General features: G+C 37.1%; 1 protein-coding gene across 5 annotated transcripts; it reads right to left on the bottom strand.

Annotated features, from left to right (window-relative positions):
• LOC109234624 (TOM1-like protein 2) lies at positions 2,581-19,081 on the bottom strand. 5 transcript variants are annotated; one of them, XM_019400688.1, is made up of 12 exons: positions 18,768-19,081; positions 17,189-17,261; positions 16,302-16,418; positions 15,278-15,356; positions 15,027-15,125; positions 14,789-14,902; positions 10,959-11,116; positions 9,689-9,764; positions 9,455-9,487; positions 8,977-9,062; positions 3,408-3,569; positions 2,581-3,239 (listed from the first exon to the last, which is right to left on the bottom strand). In XM_019400688.1, the coding sequence occupies exons 3-12, from the start codon at positions 16,400-16,402 to the stop codon at positions 2,912-2,914; spliced, it is 1,236 nt and encodes a 411-aa protein (XP_019256233.1). In that variant the 5' UTR covers positions 16,403-16,418; positions 17,189-17,261; positions 18,768-19,081; the 3' UTR covers positions 2,581-2,911. The 5 variants fall into 5 exon arrangements, with proteins under 5 accessions (XP_019256233.1, XP_019256234.1, XP_019256231.1 ...); XM_019400689.1 differs by lacking the exon at positions 17,189-17,261 and having other exon boundaries at positions 18,763-19,081; XM_019400686.1 differs by lacking the exon at positions 17,189-17,261.

The raw sequence follows: 20,345 nt of genomic DNA, 5'->3' as shown, positions 1-20,345 counted from the left end.
TTGTGGATTCGTTTGACGAATAATGCTCGTTTGGTGCCATGTCGCAACCTAGATGTCAAATTGAATTGTGAGATTATGTCATTTTGACCTAGCCCAAGTAACCTTTTAGTGGGTCACTTACATGCTCATTTGACACCCTTCTTGGGATGTTTCTACTTTCTACGAAAATATGCTTAATCTCGATACTGTTTTTTCATTTATTATTAAGAATATCAATGGTTTAGCCAAAACTTAGCAAAGTTCTTGTCTACAGCTTGTGAAATCACTTGAGAATTATCCCATTCCCATTTGGCTTATACAAGCGCCCTACACCTCATTTATTTCGTCTTATTAAGTAATAGAAGTGGATTACTCAGAAATTAGCACGACGTGACCTCCAACGGGTATGGTGTTGGCAGAATGTCCCTATTTTTATGGTCTTAGCAAAATGTCCATTTTTTTACTTGAACACCATAGTTTTTTTAAAATTTTTATAGCTTAAAATTTTTGTTTTATGGTGGAAAATAAAAGTTAATGATTGATTTGTTGTTAAAATCATTTGAATGTTGATAATTGGTGTTTTCACTTTTAATTCAGACACAGATTTTAGTGATTTACTGTAAAAATCTCAAAACTTCATTGTTGCACCTTAGAAAGTGTTTAAGAAAATGAAGTGTGTCCGTTTAATTTGGTGTTGTTCAACTAAATTGGAATTTGAGGATTGTTCGTGCTGGTATTTGAAAGCTTTATTTCAAATTGGGATCATTTTGAGTAGAGGTGGGGTGGTTTGATCGAAATTAAAGTTGCTAATTCAAAAAACACTTTGTTATAACAATCTAGAAAAATGCCAATTTGTTAGATTTTGATGAATAACTTAACAAATAAGTAGACAAACATAGCATAACCTCTACCGACCGGGTGGAAAATCCCCGAAGAGCAGAAGTATGAAAATCTGGCAGACTTCAATGAACAACTTAACAGATAGGTAGAGTAATAATAACATTAACTCTACCGGATTGGTAAAAAAATCCTGAAAAGCAAAAGTATGACAATCCAGTCGACTTCGATGAACAATTTAATCCGGTAAAGAACCCCCTGAAGAGTTTGTGTGGGTCCGAAGTTATTTTTTAAAGACATTCCGCTAAATTCACCTCCAAAAAGTTCCTTTTGCGTCAATCAACCTATTCCCCGTCACGATAAGGTTCTACAAAGCTTCCTATTCAATATTTGAAACTTATTTACCAAAATTGTCCATATTTTGTATACCCGCCTTAAACAAATTTTATTTACAATTTATATACAATACATTATTAGTGCCTTAAATTATGAATTCTTTGCTTGGAAAAGAGCATAACTGAAGGGAACGAAACGCAAATTGTTCTTCCATCTAAATAAGACTCATTCCAGTTGTTTGTTACCTACTTTTAACCATAATCAACGCAACTCTTTTCTCTCTTTGCCATAATTACCCGTTTTAAGAAAAGAATAATGTATGGTAAAATAGCATACGAAGTAAAACTAAATTTAATACAAAATTTGATATATCTACAACAACATACATACTAAAATAAATTTTCATACAACTAATTATACAGTTACAGCTTATTTACAAGTTATCTACAACTTTCATACATCACCTTTACCTAATTAAATACAACAGCAACATCAAACAATTTAAATACAATTTTCATACAAATATTTTACAATATATCTTTCATATGTATTTGTATATGATATATATTTTGTCTGTGGTGTGTTCTTCTGATTCTTCTTCGAATTTTAATCTGAAAATCCAGCCAAATCTAATCATAATCTTCACCAAATACCCTCAAAATCGTGATATAAACTCCATATAATATTCCCAATCGTTTGCAATAACACCCAGTCCAAACAAATAATATTTTTTTAAAAATCCCAATTCAAAATCAAGGCTTCAAAGCTTTTTAATGACTCATTGTTGTTCTCAAAGGTCAAGAAAAACCTCCCATGTTTCAGTGAAATCTACACATCAACCAGCTGCTTTGGGAGGATCGCGAACTGTCCACCGGCAACTATTATCAGAGAAGTACAGAGTGAGTAAGAACAAAGAGAGAGACGAAGAGAGATTATCGGAGAAAACAAAGTGAGAAAGAACAAAGAGAGATATGAAGAGAGATTCTTGGGTAATTGGCTGAAGATGTGAGATCCGGTTACCAAATTAAGAGGTACAATCAAGGGACACTCATTTAAAATTAATTTGTATGTAATTGATAAATTGTAAGGAAGCTAAATAAGTTGCATATATAGTATAGATAGGTAAAAATCCCTTCTAAAAACCCACAAAGTATTAATAAGAATAATAATTTGACTAATCTATCACTTATTAGTTTTTTAATCTTTGTCTATTTACATGGTTCTTAATTCTAGTAAAATTCATGTTAAGGGTAAAGCTAAAAAATTATAATTAACTATCTCCTAATTTTCTATAATGACTGGGAACAACTAATTTTAGTATACATAACAGCTAAAAGAAAAGGGATTTTTGGCAAAAAAAATCCCTGCACGTCGATTGAACTTGTAACTCTCTAAAAAGCTCCAAATAAAAAATTACACCTCAGCAAAGACAGTAATGCTCCTTTGATCTCAAGAATAAATGATCTTCACAGTAAATTACTTATCTTCATATGAACGTCATATTTAACAAAATCCATGGCCATTGGGTTGGCTTAAGTAGAAAACTGGAAGCAGCAGACAAATGTTTGTTGTAAAATAATATGTAGCTCCCCACAGATTATCCATGGAAAATTAAGCGACCATATAAAAATGATGATAACCTAATAACCCCCTCCCACAATATCTACAGGCATGACATACAATAGCACTGAACACAAAAAGCTTGATACAGGTGAAAGAAACCATTATAGAAGGGAAAGTAACGTGGTTTGAGAAAGTCTTATTCACTGAAATCAATGCTGCCACTGCGAGAGCTGCTGGCATTGCGACTATGTAAGGACATGCCTCTCATGTGGCCAGAAAGAGTAGAACCCTCAGACTTGTTTTCTTGGAAGAACCGTTCTCTCTCAGCATGCTTTGAAGGAGGTGGAGGTATTGTGACAGCTGCTCTTCCAGTGTTGTTTTCTTGCTTCTGTTCTGTAGGCGTTGGCCTTATAAGGGGACGATGTAGCATATTCCCTGGAACTGCAGATCCTAGCAATCCAAAAGTACGTTCTACTTGGCAGTCTTCATCTTCAGGCAGTAGCCGAGCTTTTCCTTTTCTTATTCTATGAAGTTGAGCATAATGTTAAAAACCAAAGCAACAATAGAGTCATCCAAATACAAAAGGCTGGTTGTTAAGAGGTAACCAACAGCAATGATTCAAAGTTCAAAAAGAAACTACCAATATATTTCTCACGGTTCCATGTGAAGTCTGACATTCTAAGAAGGCATACCTTCGGAAAAGCTGTTCAGCCTCCTCTTCTTCATCTGATTGCCCATGATCATGTGGATTTGATGTGGAGGTTGGCCAAGCAGAAAGAAGTGCATCATGTCTTTTGAGAACTCTATCAAGCTTCTCGTTCAGCTCCACTGCTTGGGAGACCACCTTTTCATCCCTGGAATGTGCGAGCATGGATGAATCTTCGATATATGCAGTCTAAGCTCATCAAAAGAAATTAAATGGAAGGACACGAAAATGTCCAATGCTTAAAAATCAGAGCAACAGTAATCAGCAGTGTTCATAATCATCTTTGCTGGTGGCAAGTTGACGTGTTCCATTCACTTTATCACCTATAAACATTTGAAAATAGAAACTATATCTGCAAAGTGTTCAAAAATTTCTTGCTTCCACATATGTTTTCTCTTCAAATTTTCTGCACGGAATCTACAAAAGCGGAATTAAATTGCATTGACTTGATTCCCCCCTTTCTTGGTGTGTCCCTTTTTAGGAATTTCTGTCTCTTGTGCTTTACTATTGTAGCACTTCCGGTTCTTATATTGCATTAATTTGAATCGATAGTGCATTCATTCTTGCTGGTATCTTAGACATTTTGCATGCTTGCTCCGTTATTGTACTTGTCTATTGTAGCTCTTTGCTGGTTTAGTGGCAGTGAGAATTTAGCACCACTTAGGCCTCATTTGTTTGCACTTAATAGAGTTCTAAATCTTAATCATTCAGATCTCAAACATTAAGTGCGTTTGTTTTTAAAGTCTGAATTTTAATTATTCCGATCTTAATCAATAAGTGTGTTTGTTTTTTTTTACTTCACAACCACTTAATAAGTCTGAATAGGTCTGTATCATTAAGATCTATAACAGACACTTAATTTCATTAAGATGCTATCATCCATATTCATTATTAACTGCCGCCACTGCCTACTATTATCAACTACCACCATGCTACTCACCACCACCATACTCAACTACCACCACCATCATCCTCAATCATAGCCGCCACCATTGTCGACTACCACCACCCACCATCCCCACCTCCCATCACCATCATTCTCAACGACAACCAACATTCATCCACCTCAACTACCACAACTAACCATCCCATCACCATCAACAATCATAGCTGGCACTGCCCATCATTATAAACTGCCACCACCCACCACCATCTTCCTCAATCACAACTACCACCACCACCACCTGCCATTATTAACTATCACCACCCGCCGCCACCATCCTCAATCATAATAGCTACCACTACCAATCACCACTAGCTACTATCCTAAACTACCACCATCAACCAAATATACCACCAACCACCTTCTTTAGTAGGCACTCACAAGCATTACTGTTAGCCATCACCACCAGCAACTATCATATATTAAAACGCTATATATTTTAGTGATGGGATATTAGATTAATTAGTACTCCCTCTGTTCCAGTTTATGTGAACCTATTTCCTTTTTGGTCTGTTCCAAAAAGAATGAACCCTTTCTAAATTTGATAATAATTCAGGTTAAACTTACAACTCTACCCTTAATGAGAAAGCTTTTATAACCACACAAATACTCTGGGCCCCATTTTGACTTGTTTAGGACCACAAATTCCAAAAGTCTTCATTTTTTTCTTAAACTCCGTGCTCAGTCAAATAGGTTCACATAAATTGGAACGGAGGGAGTATTTTATTTGAATTTTATGTTTATTAATTATCAAATAAACGTAAATTTTATACATTCAGATGTTAAAAATCAAACAGTCTTAATCATTTAGTATTCAGATCTTAATACACATCTTAACATTCAGACGTGTATTCAAATTCAGATGTCTTAATCTTAATACACATCTTGATATTCAGGCGTGTATTCAGATTCAGGCGTCTTAATCTTAAAAAAACAAATGAGGCCTTAGACTATAGTGGTTGTGGTGAGCAATGATAAAGTAAGGTCATATCCTCGGTTAGGGTAGGGGGTAGAGGGTAAGGCAACCTCTAGGCTGAGAGATGGGTCCTGGAGCATAGAAACATTGACGGGAAGTCTATAAAGTAAATGAAGATTCTCCAGAAGAGGAAGATCAATATAGCTTGTGTCCGGGAGGATGGGTGGGAATGAAAGCTCGGGAAGCAGACGGGTTTAAGTTGTGGTTGGAGGGAGGTGGGGGTAGGGGGAAGAATGGGGTAAGCATCTTAGTTGATAGGGAACTTAGAGAGCTAAACTTAGAGAGCTACTGTAGAAGTTAGGATGGTGAATGACTGGTTAATGGCTATTAAGATAGTTGCGTGAGGGTTTACTTTAAACATAATTAGTGCTTATGCGGCTCAAGTGAGTCTTTGGACGAGGAGCTTAATAGGCGCTTCTGCGTGGACTTAGATGGGTTAGTGCGGGGAATTCCGGACACCGAGAAACTTATCATAGGAGGAGATTTTAATGGCCACATTAGGACATCTTCTGGGAATTATGACGATGTGCATGGAGGCTTCAGGTTTGGAGATAGAAACGGAGGAACTTATATATATTGTGCTAAAGCTTTCGATTTTGATTTGGTGATTGTTAACTCGTGTTTTTGAAAAGGAGGAGCACTTGGTCACCTTCTAGTGGCCAAGATCCAAATTGATTATCTACCACTCAGAAAGTGTGATAAAGATTTATGCTCAGACTGTAAGGTCATCCTGGGTGAGAATCTCACGACTCAACATAGGCTATTGATTATGGACTTTGAGAACATGCGGAAGAGGAAAAAGAGGGTTGTGTCTAGTCTACCTAGGATCAGGTGGGGAGCCTTGACTAAGGACAAAGCTCAGGAGTTGAGGCAGAAGTTGTTGGCTAGGGGGCCTAGAGGAGTAGTTGGACGCAAGTTATATGTGAACCATGACAGCAAACTGTATTAGAGAAGCTGCGAGAGAGATGTTAGGGGTCTCGGATGGTTTCTCTGGTCCACAAAAAGGACTGGCGGTAGAATAAAGAGGTCAAAGGAGAAGTGGAAGCCAAGACAGCAGTGTATGAAGCTAGCAGAAAGCATAGACGAGGTGGAGAAGAGAGCTAACAAGGAGCGGTATAAGAAGGCTAAGAAGGAGGAAAGGTTAGCGGCTACTGCATTAAGACTGCAGCGGTTGGACGTTTGTACGAAGAACTTGGGGAGAAAACGGGGATAAGAAGCTGTACAGGCTGGCCAAAGTGAGAGAAAAGAAGGCTCATGATTTAGATCAAGGGAAGTGCATAAAAGACACGGGTAGAGTTTTGATAGATGAGGCACAGATTAGGCGGAGATGGCAGACATACTTCCATAGACTCTTGAATGAAGGAGAGGATAGGAATATTGTGCTTGGTGATTTGGAGCACTTCGTGAGTCATCGAAATTTTGGGTACTATAGGCGCATAGGAGTTGGGGAGGTCTAGGGAGCTAAATGTAGGGTGAGCAGGGGTAGAGCGACTAGGCCAGAGGAAATCCCTGTAGAATTCTTGAAGAACGCGGTTAAGGCAAGCTTGGAATGGCTCACTAGGTTGTTTAATGTCATTTTTATGACGAAGAAGATGCCTGAACAATTCGCATAATCATGTGTAGGTTAATCTCCTGTTCAAACATGATAATTGGTATTTTGTGGCGTATATGCCTAATTTGAGCTATGGATGTTTGAACAGGAGATTAATGTCATTTTTATGACGAAGAAGATGCCTGAACAATAGAGGTGGAGCACGATGATTCGCATAATCACGTGTAGGTTAATCTCCTGTTCAAACATGATAATTGGTATTTTGTGGCGTATATGCCTAATTTGAGCTATGGTAGCACGCTTCACACATGCATACACTTTATCATGTCACTTTTATCGGTCCATGAGTATGTAATTTAATATCCATTGTTTGTATGCTTGTATTCTTGTATGTCTATGTGTGATATGGATTGGATTGCACGTGAGTGATCCGTGCAGTTTGAGTTATGATTGCACGTGAGTATTTTGTGCGGTTGTTACATTATGGCACGTGAGTTGTCCGTCCAGCGTATGGATAAGAATTCATCCCCTAGGGTCGTCCTCTCATGTTTCTCTCTTGATGACGTACACGCAGTATGAGGAAAACTGATCAGTGTTTGGTTTTTGCATCTCTTCTCTATTTGCAAATACTTTGGTGTATAACATGTTTTTATCGCATATCTTCTCTATATGCTAGTTTTGAAATGTATACATGCCTCTTTATGCATATCTTCTCTATATGCTAGTTCTAAAATGAATACACGCCTCTTTATGCATATCTTCTCTAAATGTTGTTTTGACTAGAAGGTGAAGGCACGATACATATCTTCTCTATATGTTAACCTGTGCACAATGACTTGGTTCTTAATGCATATCTTTTCTATATGCTAATATTGACGATCCTTTGATGATAAGTGCATATCTCCTCTATATGGTGAGTTGTTAAATTGTTATAAGACTTGGCACATCTTCTCTATGTGCATTGATTTGGTTATACCTGTGTTTATGAAAATACATAAAGCAAAACTACTCTATATTTACATCAAAAGGGACCTCAATTCCTATAAGGTAAAAGCAGGTCCATTGGTGGCACTTGAAGGGGCCGCAACCTTGTCTTTAGCATTAGGGTCTGCGCACGCGGTGCTGGCCGCAGAGCATGGGTTGATTGCGCTGACAACGAGCACGCGCTACGGCGCGACCTGTTAGCATCTGCCTGCGGCGGGGCGCTGGCGAGGGCCATTAATGGGGCGACATAGACACAGGCACACTTGTCACTTGGCACTGCCAAGACCATGAGGCCGTCCATGGCACTAGGTGTTGGAAGGTTTGCCAGGACGCCATCGGGCACGTCCAAGAGGTCATGGGGCATGGCTGGAAAGCCGCCCATGACATTGGGCTCATATACCGAAATCTAAGTAATTAATCAAAAAAGTAGTAGTGTTATACGAGATTTAGGAAGGGGAGCACGGGTTCACGTGAATCAATCCCCCTTCCCTGTGAACCCCCCCCCCCCCCCTCCGATACATACTTTCCCAAATTTGTAAGTTCAGGGCAGAGGGGGTTTCAATATCTCGAAACTTTCATGCTTTATATCGAAGATGGAAAATTGCATCATGGTTGTGCTACTTATTATACTTCATTTCATGTCTTCCACAGTTAGTTGAAACTCTAGAGTCTAGCACTAATAAAAAAAGGAACTCCAAAGGTGAACTCCAGCTTATTCATTTTTCCTTGTTATTGTACTTGTTCTTCAAATTTTTACTTTGGCTCTCCTAACGAAAAAAGCTTAACCTTCTCTTCCTATCGTAAATGAACCTAAGCATCAAACACTTTGATACACCACATGGAATGGGAAAGAAACAAAGAAAACTCTAACGAAATCCTTCCGAAGTGGGTGTAGAACCAAACTGATGCCCAATTTCGCATATGGGACCCTTATACAGATGTATCTCAAATATGGTACTCTGCTCTACCACTTACTCAGCATGTTCAATAGAAAACAAAAGGGTCTATCAAGAAGTCATTTGGTGCAAAAGAAAGTGGTTCTCCTTGCTTCTACACTGACCACCACATAGCAATTGAAGTCAGGACTCAGGAAGCATTACCGAGAACTTATAGCAAGATGCATCACACGTTGCTTTTGAAACGAACATTGCTCCACAAGATCGAGTGTGAACTCATCCTTTGCTCCCTTCAGGAAGAAAAATAAAAGAAATTACAGCCCGTACCTCAGCATCTCCTAGGTGCTATACTTTACTAATATTATCTTACCTTCTCCAAAGATAAAGGAAAAGAAATTACAGCTAAAACTGCTTATCAGAAAGGAATGACTGAAAGCTGAGAACTATACTACCAATATGTACACGTTATATGATTTTGAGTCTATGACCATATTGAACCCAGACGAAAATGGCATGTTTTAATTGGACTTAGTGTATGCACGTTAGACATTGACAGTTGGCTTAGATATATGCAAACATAATAACTCGAGCAATCATACGTCATGCCAAGACAATCAACTAAATACAAAATCTACTTTCTTCCAGATATGCCAGAAAAGAACAGATCTCTGACAAATAATACCTCTTGAATGAAGAGCAAATCGAACAAAATTGCCTGGACAAAAACTTGTGTCAATCACAAGTAACCATTTATTTCAATAGCTATAATACCATAAAATTTTCACTAAAAATTAAACCTTAGGTAGCAGAATTGGTAACGGTGACTTGAGAAAATGATTCCAAAGATACCAACCACTGTACATAACCCTATTAAAGAACATAGAAAGTTACAGATGTTAGATTACCCCCGACATACCTCAGGATGCTGAGTGTTGACAGCATCAAGGACTTCCCTTAGAACCTCTAGGGCAGCGGCAGCCTTCTGTAGGATACTGCATTATACAGAAGCTCTCTCACTAAATAAATTTAACGCCTAAAGATTCAACAAAAAGGTGAAGGCTAAAGCAGCTTACAAAAAGTTAGAAAAAAGGAAAATAAAAAAAAAGGGAGGAAGATTTTAACTCCAAGCATTTGTGTTGCACATCAGGGTACGTTTGTGTTCGATTATTTGAAAGAAATCTACTTCAGCAGCCTTCTTTTCCAGATTTATTGGAAGACATGTGACTATGAATTGTATAATCATCAGATTGGTTACAGATTTCTAGTAACACAATATTTCATAAAGGTCCCATCATATTAAGATTCACTTAAGACTATGGTGAAGCAGCAAAGTCAAGAACATATGCAAATAAATGATGAAGGAAAGAAACTATAAAAAAGGAGAATGTAAACAGCCCAATGCTGCAAGGCAGTAAAAAGGGAAGGAGTGATGGAACTATAATAACAGAGAGAAGAAATTGAACCTCAAGGGAAGTGAAGAATGTTGATCTTTCAGGCTTGCTCGACTTCTGATTTTCTGACTACTTCATTAACAGGGAAGAGTATAGGCTCTCTATGGATAGTTTGGTTCTGGTTCTTGATCCTAGGGGTTTAGGGAAGACATTTTTTTTGGTTGGGTCTTTGTTGACATGAGACTATGCAACAAAGTAGACATGTCAAACCCCCTTTAACCTTGGGCGCAAACCCATTTAGGTTTTACTTATTAATTAACATTTCTATGAAACAAGAGCTGGTGGGAACCAGAGTGTAACATTTTCGATAGTCTAACATTCTCTATATCATTTTTAAGTTTCTAACTCAAAAAACTTCTAATGACATCTTAAATCATGTAGCTATATAGAAAAGAGTCATAAAAAGTTGTTAGAAAAGTTCCATAGGAGCCTGAATATGCACGGAGCTTTCTCTTAGAATTTTAAATTCTTATTCCTGCAGGTGCTGGCTCGGCAGAAGCATCCATCGAGAGAACAATCAGGATGCAGCCTGCACTAAGAATGAGGATATAGAGAGCGGAGAAAGGACAAAATGAGCATTTTCTTCTCCATTTTGGCCACTGATCAACAGAGGAGATGGCTTTATTCATTAATGTCTTAAACTTCTAAGCTCCCTGGTATACTAAAACCAAGAGAACTGTTTTAACGAATTCTTTTCATTCTCCCATTAAAAGTATGGCACATGTGGCATTTTACCTGTTGTCAGGAAATTTTTGAGGCTCTGCTTGTGGGAATTTTATTTCACATCTAGAAGAGACATGATCATTGTCTCGTTGATAATGTTTATTCTCATTTGAGGGAGTATGCGGTTCGGAGGAGACGAGAGGTCTTTGAGGAAACTGCACACCTGCATTCTGAAAAATCAAATCTCAAGCATTACCAAAGGGTATTAAGAGTTTTACACCATCATAAAAGATATCAATTGTGCAGATAATATGTTATTTGTAAAGAAGAAGAAAAAGGATCCAGAAAATTTACAAGTAACTTGCAGTACACATTGAAAAGGTATATTTTTTTAACTCTCTACTGACACATATTAGCTCCCCGCATGCCATTGAAAATACAAAGTTGAATAATTCTTTCAGAAGGGGTAAGAAAACCCTTCAGACAACAACCATGAGAGTATGGGTCCAATATTTATGTATAGCAATAAACCAAAAGCCATTCACCCTTTCATTATCAAAAAATAGAATATCCAAAAAAAACGTAACCAGACAAATAATGATGTTCATGAAAAAAAAATAACAGTCAACAGAAAAATGCCCAAGACATTTCTCTACGGGAATCCAAACTTTGAGAGAGGAGGTCCCACACAACAAAAGAGATCACCATGCAAACTGAATGGAGTCAATTATATGACTTCCATTTTCTCCTTAGCAACCCCACCGCAACCCTGGATTCTATTAGGAGTGTGACGACCCGACCGATCATTTTAAGCTTTAGCATTCCATTCGGTGGTTTGAGACTTTGAGTAGCTTCATATGATGTATTATGACTTGCGTGTATGGTCGGCTTTGGTTTTCGAGTAGTTCGGGATTGATTTGGAAGAATGATTCTCGATTTAGAAGCTTCAAGTTGGAAGAGTTGACCAAGGTTAGACTGTTGGGTAAACGGATTCGGAATCGGATTTTGATGGTTCCGATAGGTTCGTATTATGATTTTGGACTTGTACGTATATTTGGATTGTTTTTGGAGGTTCCTAGAAGAATTCGACACGATTTGTCGAAAGTTGGCAATTCGAAGAACTTAAGAGTTCATGAGTTTGACCAAGTGTTGACTTTGATGTTATTGGCCTCCAATTGTTGTTCCGAGACTTTGGACAGGTCTATATAGTTGAATTGAACTTGTGTGCAAAGTTTGGAAGTAATCTGAAGTGTGTAAATGTGATTCGGATGTTCTCGTGGGTGTTTTGAGCCTTTGGATAAGTTTGGATAATAAATTTGTACTTGTTGGTATAATTGGACGGGGTCCTCGAGGGGCTCGGGTATGTTTTGGATCATTGGTTGAGAGACTAGTCAAGTTGACTTTGATGTTATTGGACTCCAATTGTTGTTCCGAGACTTTGGACAGGTCTATATAGTTGAATTGAACTTGTGTGCAAAGTTTGGAAGTAATCTGAAGTGTGTAAATGTGATTCGGATGTTGAATTGAACTTATTTAATCATGCATATCTTCTCTATATGCAACTATAGGAGGATTAATTGATATTTCATACATATCTTCTCCATATACAACTGTTGGAGGACTAATTGATATTTCATGCATATCTTCTCTATATGCAACTATTGGAGGATTATTTGATATTCGTGCATATCTTCTCTATATGCAGCTGTGGAAGTATTATTTAATATTTGACTCATATCTTCTCCATATGTTGAGTGTTAGATAGTACCTGTGCATATCTCTTCTATATGCAATTGTCGATGTGTTATATGATATCAAATGCATAACTTCTTTATATGTTGAACCGTTCAGACAGGCACACATCTCCTTTATGTGAACTGTTTGGTGGTACCTGTATTTCATGTTTAAGACTCTGATTCCGTTGCTAGGTAGACACATATGTTTGAGTTGTATAGGTTTTTATATATAGTGAGTATCCTTGACCTGAGATCTCGTCACTACTTCACCGAGGTTAGTTAGGATACTTACTGAGTACATGGGGTCGGTTGCTCATACTACACTTCTGCACCTTGCATGCAGATTTTGGAGCTGAGTAGCTGTGGAAGACGAAGCCTTGCTTGGAGACGTACCAGCGTTCCGGATTCAAGCTACCTTTTGTTCGTGATAGTTTAGGATTTCATTTCTGTTTATGAAAACTTCAAACATATATTGTATTTATTTCTCACATCAGTTTTGTAAATCTAAATCATAGCGGCTCATGACTTGTACTATCAGTCCTTGGGGTAGTCGTAGTGAATTCTTTTGCGGTTTTACTTGTAATATTGGTGATTTCTCATCGTAGTAGTACTTATATTGTTTGGCATACCTAGCGGATTAGGTTATGTACCATCACGACTTGGTGGGATTTTGGGTCGTGACAAGGAGGGAGTCGATCCAAAGGGAAAAGCACAAAACAAACTACTTTTGGTTTGACCTCTTCCGTTTTCTACTTACTGCTATTTTTGGGATTGACCATGGAGCAGGATAGGATATTCTTTTATGTCCAAAAGGCAATCCACATAATACGTTTAGAATCCACAACTTATCTTTTTAGTGTATTCTTCCTTAGTTCAGGTAAGATTTGATCATTTCTTCTCTAGTTGTATTAATTTCTGGTTTCGATGCTTATGCACATCCGAAGTCACGAGGTTGAGCGTCAAAACTCCAGGTGGTGGCTGAATTTGTTGCACATCTATACCTTTTTTAATACATTAGAAAATTTTATAAACACCAAGTTGGTGTGACTATTACAATGTGATTCTAAAATAATATCATTAGAAACCCCAAAAATCTATCTGACTCTCTAATACAACACAACTTTTTTCTGCTTACACCAAAGATACTGGTAAAAGAAAAGAGATCTTTGATTCTTTGTACTCAATTCTGGAATATCATCCCAGTTGCTTGATTTTTACAGCATTGTTTCACTCGACAATGCATAAGCCACAAGACAAGTCCCCTACTACAACTAGCCTTCAGCCCAAAAAGGTTCTGACAAGATCAAGTAAGCTGTACTATCACTAAGTCGAGATGTAAGTTCTCTCCTCCATTCTACATGGCTACAGGAGCATGAACTTCAGGAGTTGTCTTTAAATACAATCCGCATCAGTAATGTTAAGAGTTATTGAGGACTCGGGGTCCAAACTTCATCCATTGAGCAATGGAACTATGCGAGCTATTTGGGGAAAATACATTCTGAAAGTATAAAACTAGAATGAAATATTTTGTTGATATGGTTTAAGCATTTTCTGAGAATGGTGACATTTCATTCATCAGCACAAAGATTATGCTGGCAACAGCTTGTATACTTTATAAGGCTTCCAAAAATTGTAGAATAGATTCTGCATCTTCTACAAAAAGCTCTTTACACCAAAAGTGAGAAAATTTAAGATACAATTCACTTTTACTACTTGTATGGAGCTACTCTTATCTCCAAAACACTGCTGTTTCTTTCCTTGTTTTTAACATTATTTGCGTGACATCTTTTTCTTTACTTGATCTACTGCTCTTTTTTCTTCCTTCCTTTCTTCTTTACTTTTCTAATCATAAAAGAACCTTTTACTAGTTACCAAAATTTTCATTACGCATCACTTGGTCAAATTTCTCAATTTTCAATAACCTTGTGAAAAAAATAACATCACAATATATGTCCTAATTTTGAGTTTGTGTAAGCACAGAGCGTAGTCTCAATTAGTTAAGAAACAGATGATGACCATCCTCAAAATTAAGGAGATATAATTAAAGGATTTACACGCAACATCTAGTATCTTCAACTCTTTCTTTTCTTTTTCAGTAGAGTACAGACAGGTCAATGTTTCTCAATAGAATACTGTTATATGTAGGGTTAGGGAGAATCTACCTACCACTAACTCATAATATGCAGAATAATACTGAGGAAACCTCCCAGAAGCTCCGCCAAGAGAAGTCTGTGCAGCATCCAGAAGAAGAAATATCTTTTCTCTTACAGGTAGATCTGACTATATAAAGAGAAAGCAAAAATTAACACCCCCTTAGATATTAGGAGCAATAGCAAGACCTGAGCATGAAAAATTTAAGAACAAAAGGGGGGGAAATAAAAATAAAAGCTGAAAAATTGCAGACCTTTTTCTTTACTATCTTCACAAGTACCGGAAGGGTTCCTGTATCAATAACCTGCTTATGAACAGGTTCTCCGATATTGTTTATCAACATTTCCAGCAACTGCAGTATTAAGTGACAGCCCAGTAAGTATAACCAACAAATGAAGTGTCTTTATAAAGGCTGCTAAACCAGCAAAAAGATTGTTGTACAATCAATGGGACAACAAAATTTCCAATCAGATGGCAAATGTTGGAGAATCTAAAAGCACTGACATTTACTGAGAAGAGTTGTGAGTTTGGGCTTTTGCTTCCCAGCCGTTTCTTAATAGCTTTAACGACATCTCTGGCTTGCCTGCTCAAACCAAAGCAATATCATGTCCTTGAGTCATCAATAAGATGCAACCTGAATGCTTGGCAGAAAAGTAGCTAAATATGGCTTAGTCATAGTTCCTTAGAAAACTTATTCAACACAAAAAGTTGGAGTAGCACACCAGACTAGCAAGAACTTGGTTTCCACAAGTAAAATGGGGATTTTTAAGAATTATAAAAACTGGATGAGTTTACACTCATTAATCCTAGTAAAAAAATTCAGCATGTAGTTCCTACTTAGGCATGTCACAGGGACCATGCAAATGAGGGTCTCTATTAATTATATATATTAAACATATAGGAAGGAGCCACAGAATCGGTACTCTTTTTTTTTTTTAATAAGGTACTTAGAATAGTATTTCGTTGGAGAAACTAGCAAAGTACCACAAAGAATTAAAATTGGCAATAGTAAAGAAACTTGCGAAGCCAATACTTTCTAAACATAGGGAAAAAGTAGTTTCAGCTTTCCCTTTGTTAATGTACTACTTTGTACCATCTTGGTACCTTATATCAATAAAAGTTTTACCATTTCAAAAAAAAAAAAAAAAAGATTTCAGCTTACTTTAGCGAAATATGAGCTTAGGGAGCTCCATTATTTTGTTCTCCTTTTTTTTTCATTTGACATTAGATACTAATCATTTTCAAATAATGAAGTTCTTATTTAAAAGGCATGTTCAAAAATTCTATAAGAATCAAAATTAAAAGAAAACCTAACTGTTTTAGATAAAGACTTTATCTAAGAGATTTTATACTGGCATGTCTTGCCCTTCTTTCAATGAAATTTTCTTACTTTATCAAAAAAAAAAAAAAAGAGAAGACTTTATGTAACAGATTTAAACTTCATTTTTGGTAAAGTAATAGCTGAAGGTACTAGTACTACCGCCACTCAGTATAAAATTTGAGAGGGAGTTGAAAGAAACTGCCATACTTGTGATCATGTGCAACCAATTCACATATTTCAATATTTTTTGTCCAATCTATTTCAGTGAGTTTGTCACTTGTTGCAGAATTAACAAGCTCTGCTGCCATTCTCCTTATTTTCCAGCTGGAGAAATGAGAATTTTGTCAGAACCTTCATAAATCTTTAGGAAAGTAAGCTATTTACTTCAAAGGGGGAAAAAAAGCAAGTAAAAGCTCCTCTGTGAGTTAGAACCATCTAAGTACTTAAAGGTCCCATCTGCTGCTAAAAACCCAAAATTGTTGGATCAAACTTAATACCATGCTCAGTTTGCAACATACAATCTATGGGCGCAGGTGCCAATATTGCAAGTAATCATTTAGGTGCTAGCACATTTTTCTACGACATAAATGAATGTGATTTACAGCAAACTGAAAGCTGTTTCCCCATGCACCACATCTTACTGGAACTACAACATGTTAACTAGATAAAAACAACCAATTGTTGGGATTTCTTCAACACAAATGGCGCAGAACCTTTCTTATTTTTAATATTTTTTTCCCAAAGAGGGAAGTCCTTAATATTTTTAAAAGAAGTGCAATGTAGTCTCTGAAGATTGATTTCCGGCAATTTCATTGCCGAACTTTTATTGGTTTAGTCACCCATGTGGGCACCTTTCAAGTGATCTCTCCAATTCTGACATAACTGGAGAAAGAGGTGAACTTTCTTTTTTTGTTAATGAGGACAGAACTAGAAAAAAACTGCTTAAAATATCATCTGGAGAGAAAATGGATGATCTCAGTTGCCAAGTTTGGATCTGATGGGAAGGACAACAACGAAGCCAAATAGAAGGTACTGAATGCAAACTATTATGCAGGGACTAAATAGGACTTTCTAAAAACACTTCTATTTCCCACTTGTCTCATAGCAGCTCAGAAATCATGTCTACAACTCTAGCCAAGAACTTCCCTGCAATATATGATACTTCATCTGCAAGATGCACAACAGGAAATGAATCCAGAAATATTTAATGTGGATAACGTCAAGATATTAAGATACCAAACTCTCAGAAGACACAAAGGCCAGATAAGAACATGCAGTTCACATATCAGAAGACTATTGTGGCAAAATGGGCATAAAACAAATGGGACGTGTGCTGAAATCTACAGAGAAATGCAACAGAATACAAGAAACTATGCTTACGGAAGTTACTCAATGTTTGTTTTCGGAATTTTTGCGTGTGTGCGCGTGGGGGGATGGGGGGATGTACTAGATCCACGAGGTTATGCAACCACAAGAAGCACAAAGAAGAATCCATTGCAAATGTAGTAAGAAGGCGCTAACCTTCAAATAGTTGTGTGTAAAATACTTATTAATAGACAATGACATGGTTATACAAATGCTAACGACCCTTGTTTACAGGGTTGTTGTGGGTGCCACTTGGATCGCACCACCTCAATCAAGGACCCTGATCTAATTTGTACCGCCTTCCGAAGAAAAAATGGTGATCCAGTATTCCAGTTAATACTGTGCCATTGATTGTGAAAGCCCTGTCTAAACGACCCAAAGATGACTGCATAGCAATCTATAAGTAACAGCAGCAAAAAGCTCCTGAATCAGCTATCCATTAACTTTAAGTATCTGTGCCATAACTGCTAAGCACAAAATCCCCACCCCAAATCTTTTGATGTTCGACTTGTAGATGGGAGCATTTGAACAATGAAACAAAATAGCCAAAGTGAACAAGGTCTGGAAGGATCGTCGTCCACTGCCATACGAAGAAGTGAGCGTGCAATCAAGAATGACTTATTCAATAACAAGTTTCAATTATTTCACTCAGAACTACACTCTATAGCGATGAAGAGATTAACACCCTATCCTTTCCTGTACCAGAAGTATTTGGTTGCTGCAAAATTAACATATAGAAAAAGAAAGCTAGATGAAGATGCAACTCCTGTAACGGACCTCTTTAGTAAGAAATAAAAATTTTACCAGGAAAATGTTTTCTATATAAGTTAATTGTCCCAATATAAAGGTAAGTTATTTTCCGTTCTACTCCTACAAACATATGAGCATTGATTCCCTTTCTGCTACTAACAATTGTCTCCGAGTAGCACCCACCCACCATGTCTCATCCTCACCTCTATTTCACTACCAACTTAATATCCAACCAAACATCCTAGATTTTTAAATCAAAAAATCAGTTTACGTGATCAAATAAGATAACGACACTAGCAGCGCCCAGAATTATTTGACTAATTCAGCAAGAAATCCAACAACTAGTTGCTTCTCAAATTAGCAGCCAACATCAATTGTTCCTTAAAACAAAAAGAAACAAAAAAGAAAAAAGAAGAGTATAATCATTTAACACGCATACTCAAATTAATCTAACACAAGTCGTTTTCAGTAACTTCCCACTTTATCCATCCAAATTCAGATCTCACAAAAGCATCTAGATGAGAGAAACTTCACATTTGAAAAGGGAAAACACCTTACTTGCTAATAGAGAGAAAGAGCAAATGTTCTCAAACAGCAAACTCCTCTAGAATCTCTCATAAATTAAAGCTACCAAAATCTTCTTTTTGCTTTCCAGATCACTGTACAAGTCACACAGCTTTAGGTACAACGCTTTCCACGAATCAAGTGTTTATAGCTGGGTAAAGAGAAGAGATTCTTTTATGAAAGTGATAATTTCGTGGCACGGCACCGACTTTCACCCCGAGCCCATTGACTTTCTATTGAACCTAAAGTGACACCGAACTTGTCAGAAAATATTCACCAAGGTTTCAAAATGGCACGGCATAGCCATTTTTATGGCTGGATATCCAAAATTAGCCACTATCACTAATGTCAATAATTTCTAGTCATTTTAACTTGAAATGTATATGTAATTGACAATTTTGCCCTTCTCCTTTTAAACGTCCTGTTTACTTAGGTTTCTTTTCTAAATCGATTTTTTTTTAACAAAATCCATTAGCCATAGTGCTTAGGGCTAGTTTAAATATATATATATATAAATATATATATATATATATATATATATATATGAAAAACAAAAAACAAAGTACCATGAGGTCTTACAAAATTAAAGGTAATAAGCTTTGTAGAATACATAATACCTATTACCAATTTTGAGCAAGTGGTGCTCAAAATTAGTAGCACAATTTATCCAATGAATGAATGCAATTATTGAGCTACAAAAGTAGTAAAAGAAATGAATAAAAACTACCCATGTAAGGTCATTATTCTTGCGAGTCCATATAGTCCAAAGTATGCAAATACTCATTAAGGTGTGAGACTTCATTTCCCATCCTGTTTGAGCAACGTATTTGTGCAATAATCTCATTCCAGCAGTACCAACAACAGCAGCAGTGGCATACGCTATTTCCAATGTCCAGCAAGCTCAAGCACTAACGAGCACACATTGTTGATACAAAATTGCGTGTGACTTCCAGTTGCAATTTGTTGAGTTTGATGCATAAATAGCCAGTTGCAAGGTAGTGTATTACTAAAAGACATTGGGTTGTCAATCCACAATGCATCCAGTAACCTCATTACTCCTCGCAAAAACCTGTACACCAAGTGATGACCATGACCAAAAAACTGGACAGTAATCCATTCTTGCATTCTAAATGTGCAAGAATGGGCGCAAGTACACTCTCCCATGATGGATACCGTATCAACACAAAACAAGTTCAGCTACTGCCTTGTATAGTAGGCCCAACTAAAACAGCCAAACTTTAGAATCAACACTGTGATCCTTGCTTCCATTTTGGTTTTCATCCTTGTGCTTGCCCTCACTACTCCTTCAAGAGGATGAGTATTAAGCAGTAATACCACCCATTGAACTTGTATCAAGAGACAAGGCATGAAGACAATATCTTTTTTCTGCAAAAAAAAAAAACACAAAGTTAGTAAAAACTAAATCTACCATGCTCTCCTCTATAAGAGGATAAGCATTGCAAGAGGTTAGAAGGGGATGAGATGGCGAGCACAATGGAGGGGGAAAGGACTGTTACTACATGGCTCCACCTTGTTCAAATAACCTAGCAAATTATGCACTGGACAGTGGTC

This window comes from Nicotiana attenuata, chromosome 11 (assembly GCF_001879085.1).
Source record: "Nicotiana attenuata strain UT chromosome 11, NIATTr2, whole genome shotgun sequence".
In the NCBI taxonomy this organism is placed as follows: Eukaryota; Viridiplantae; Streptophyta; class Magnoliopsida; order Solanales; family Solanaceae; genus Nicotiana; species Nicotiana attenuata.
This window is presented reverse-complemented; position numbering and strand designations above follow the sequence as displayed.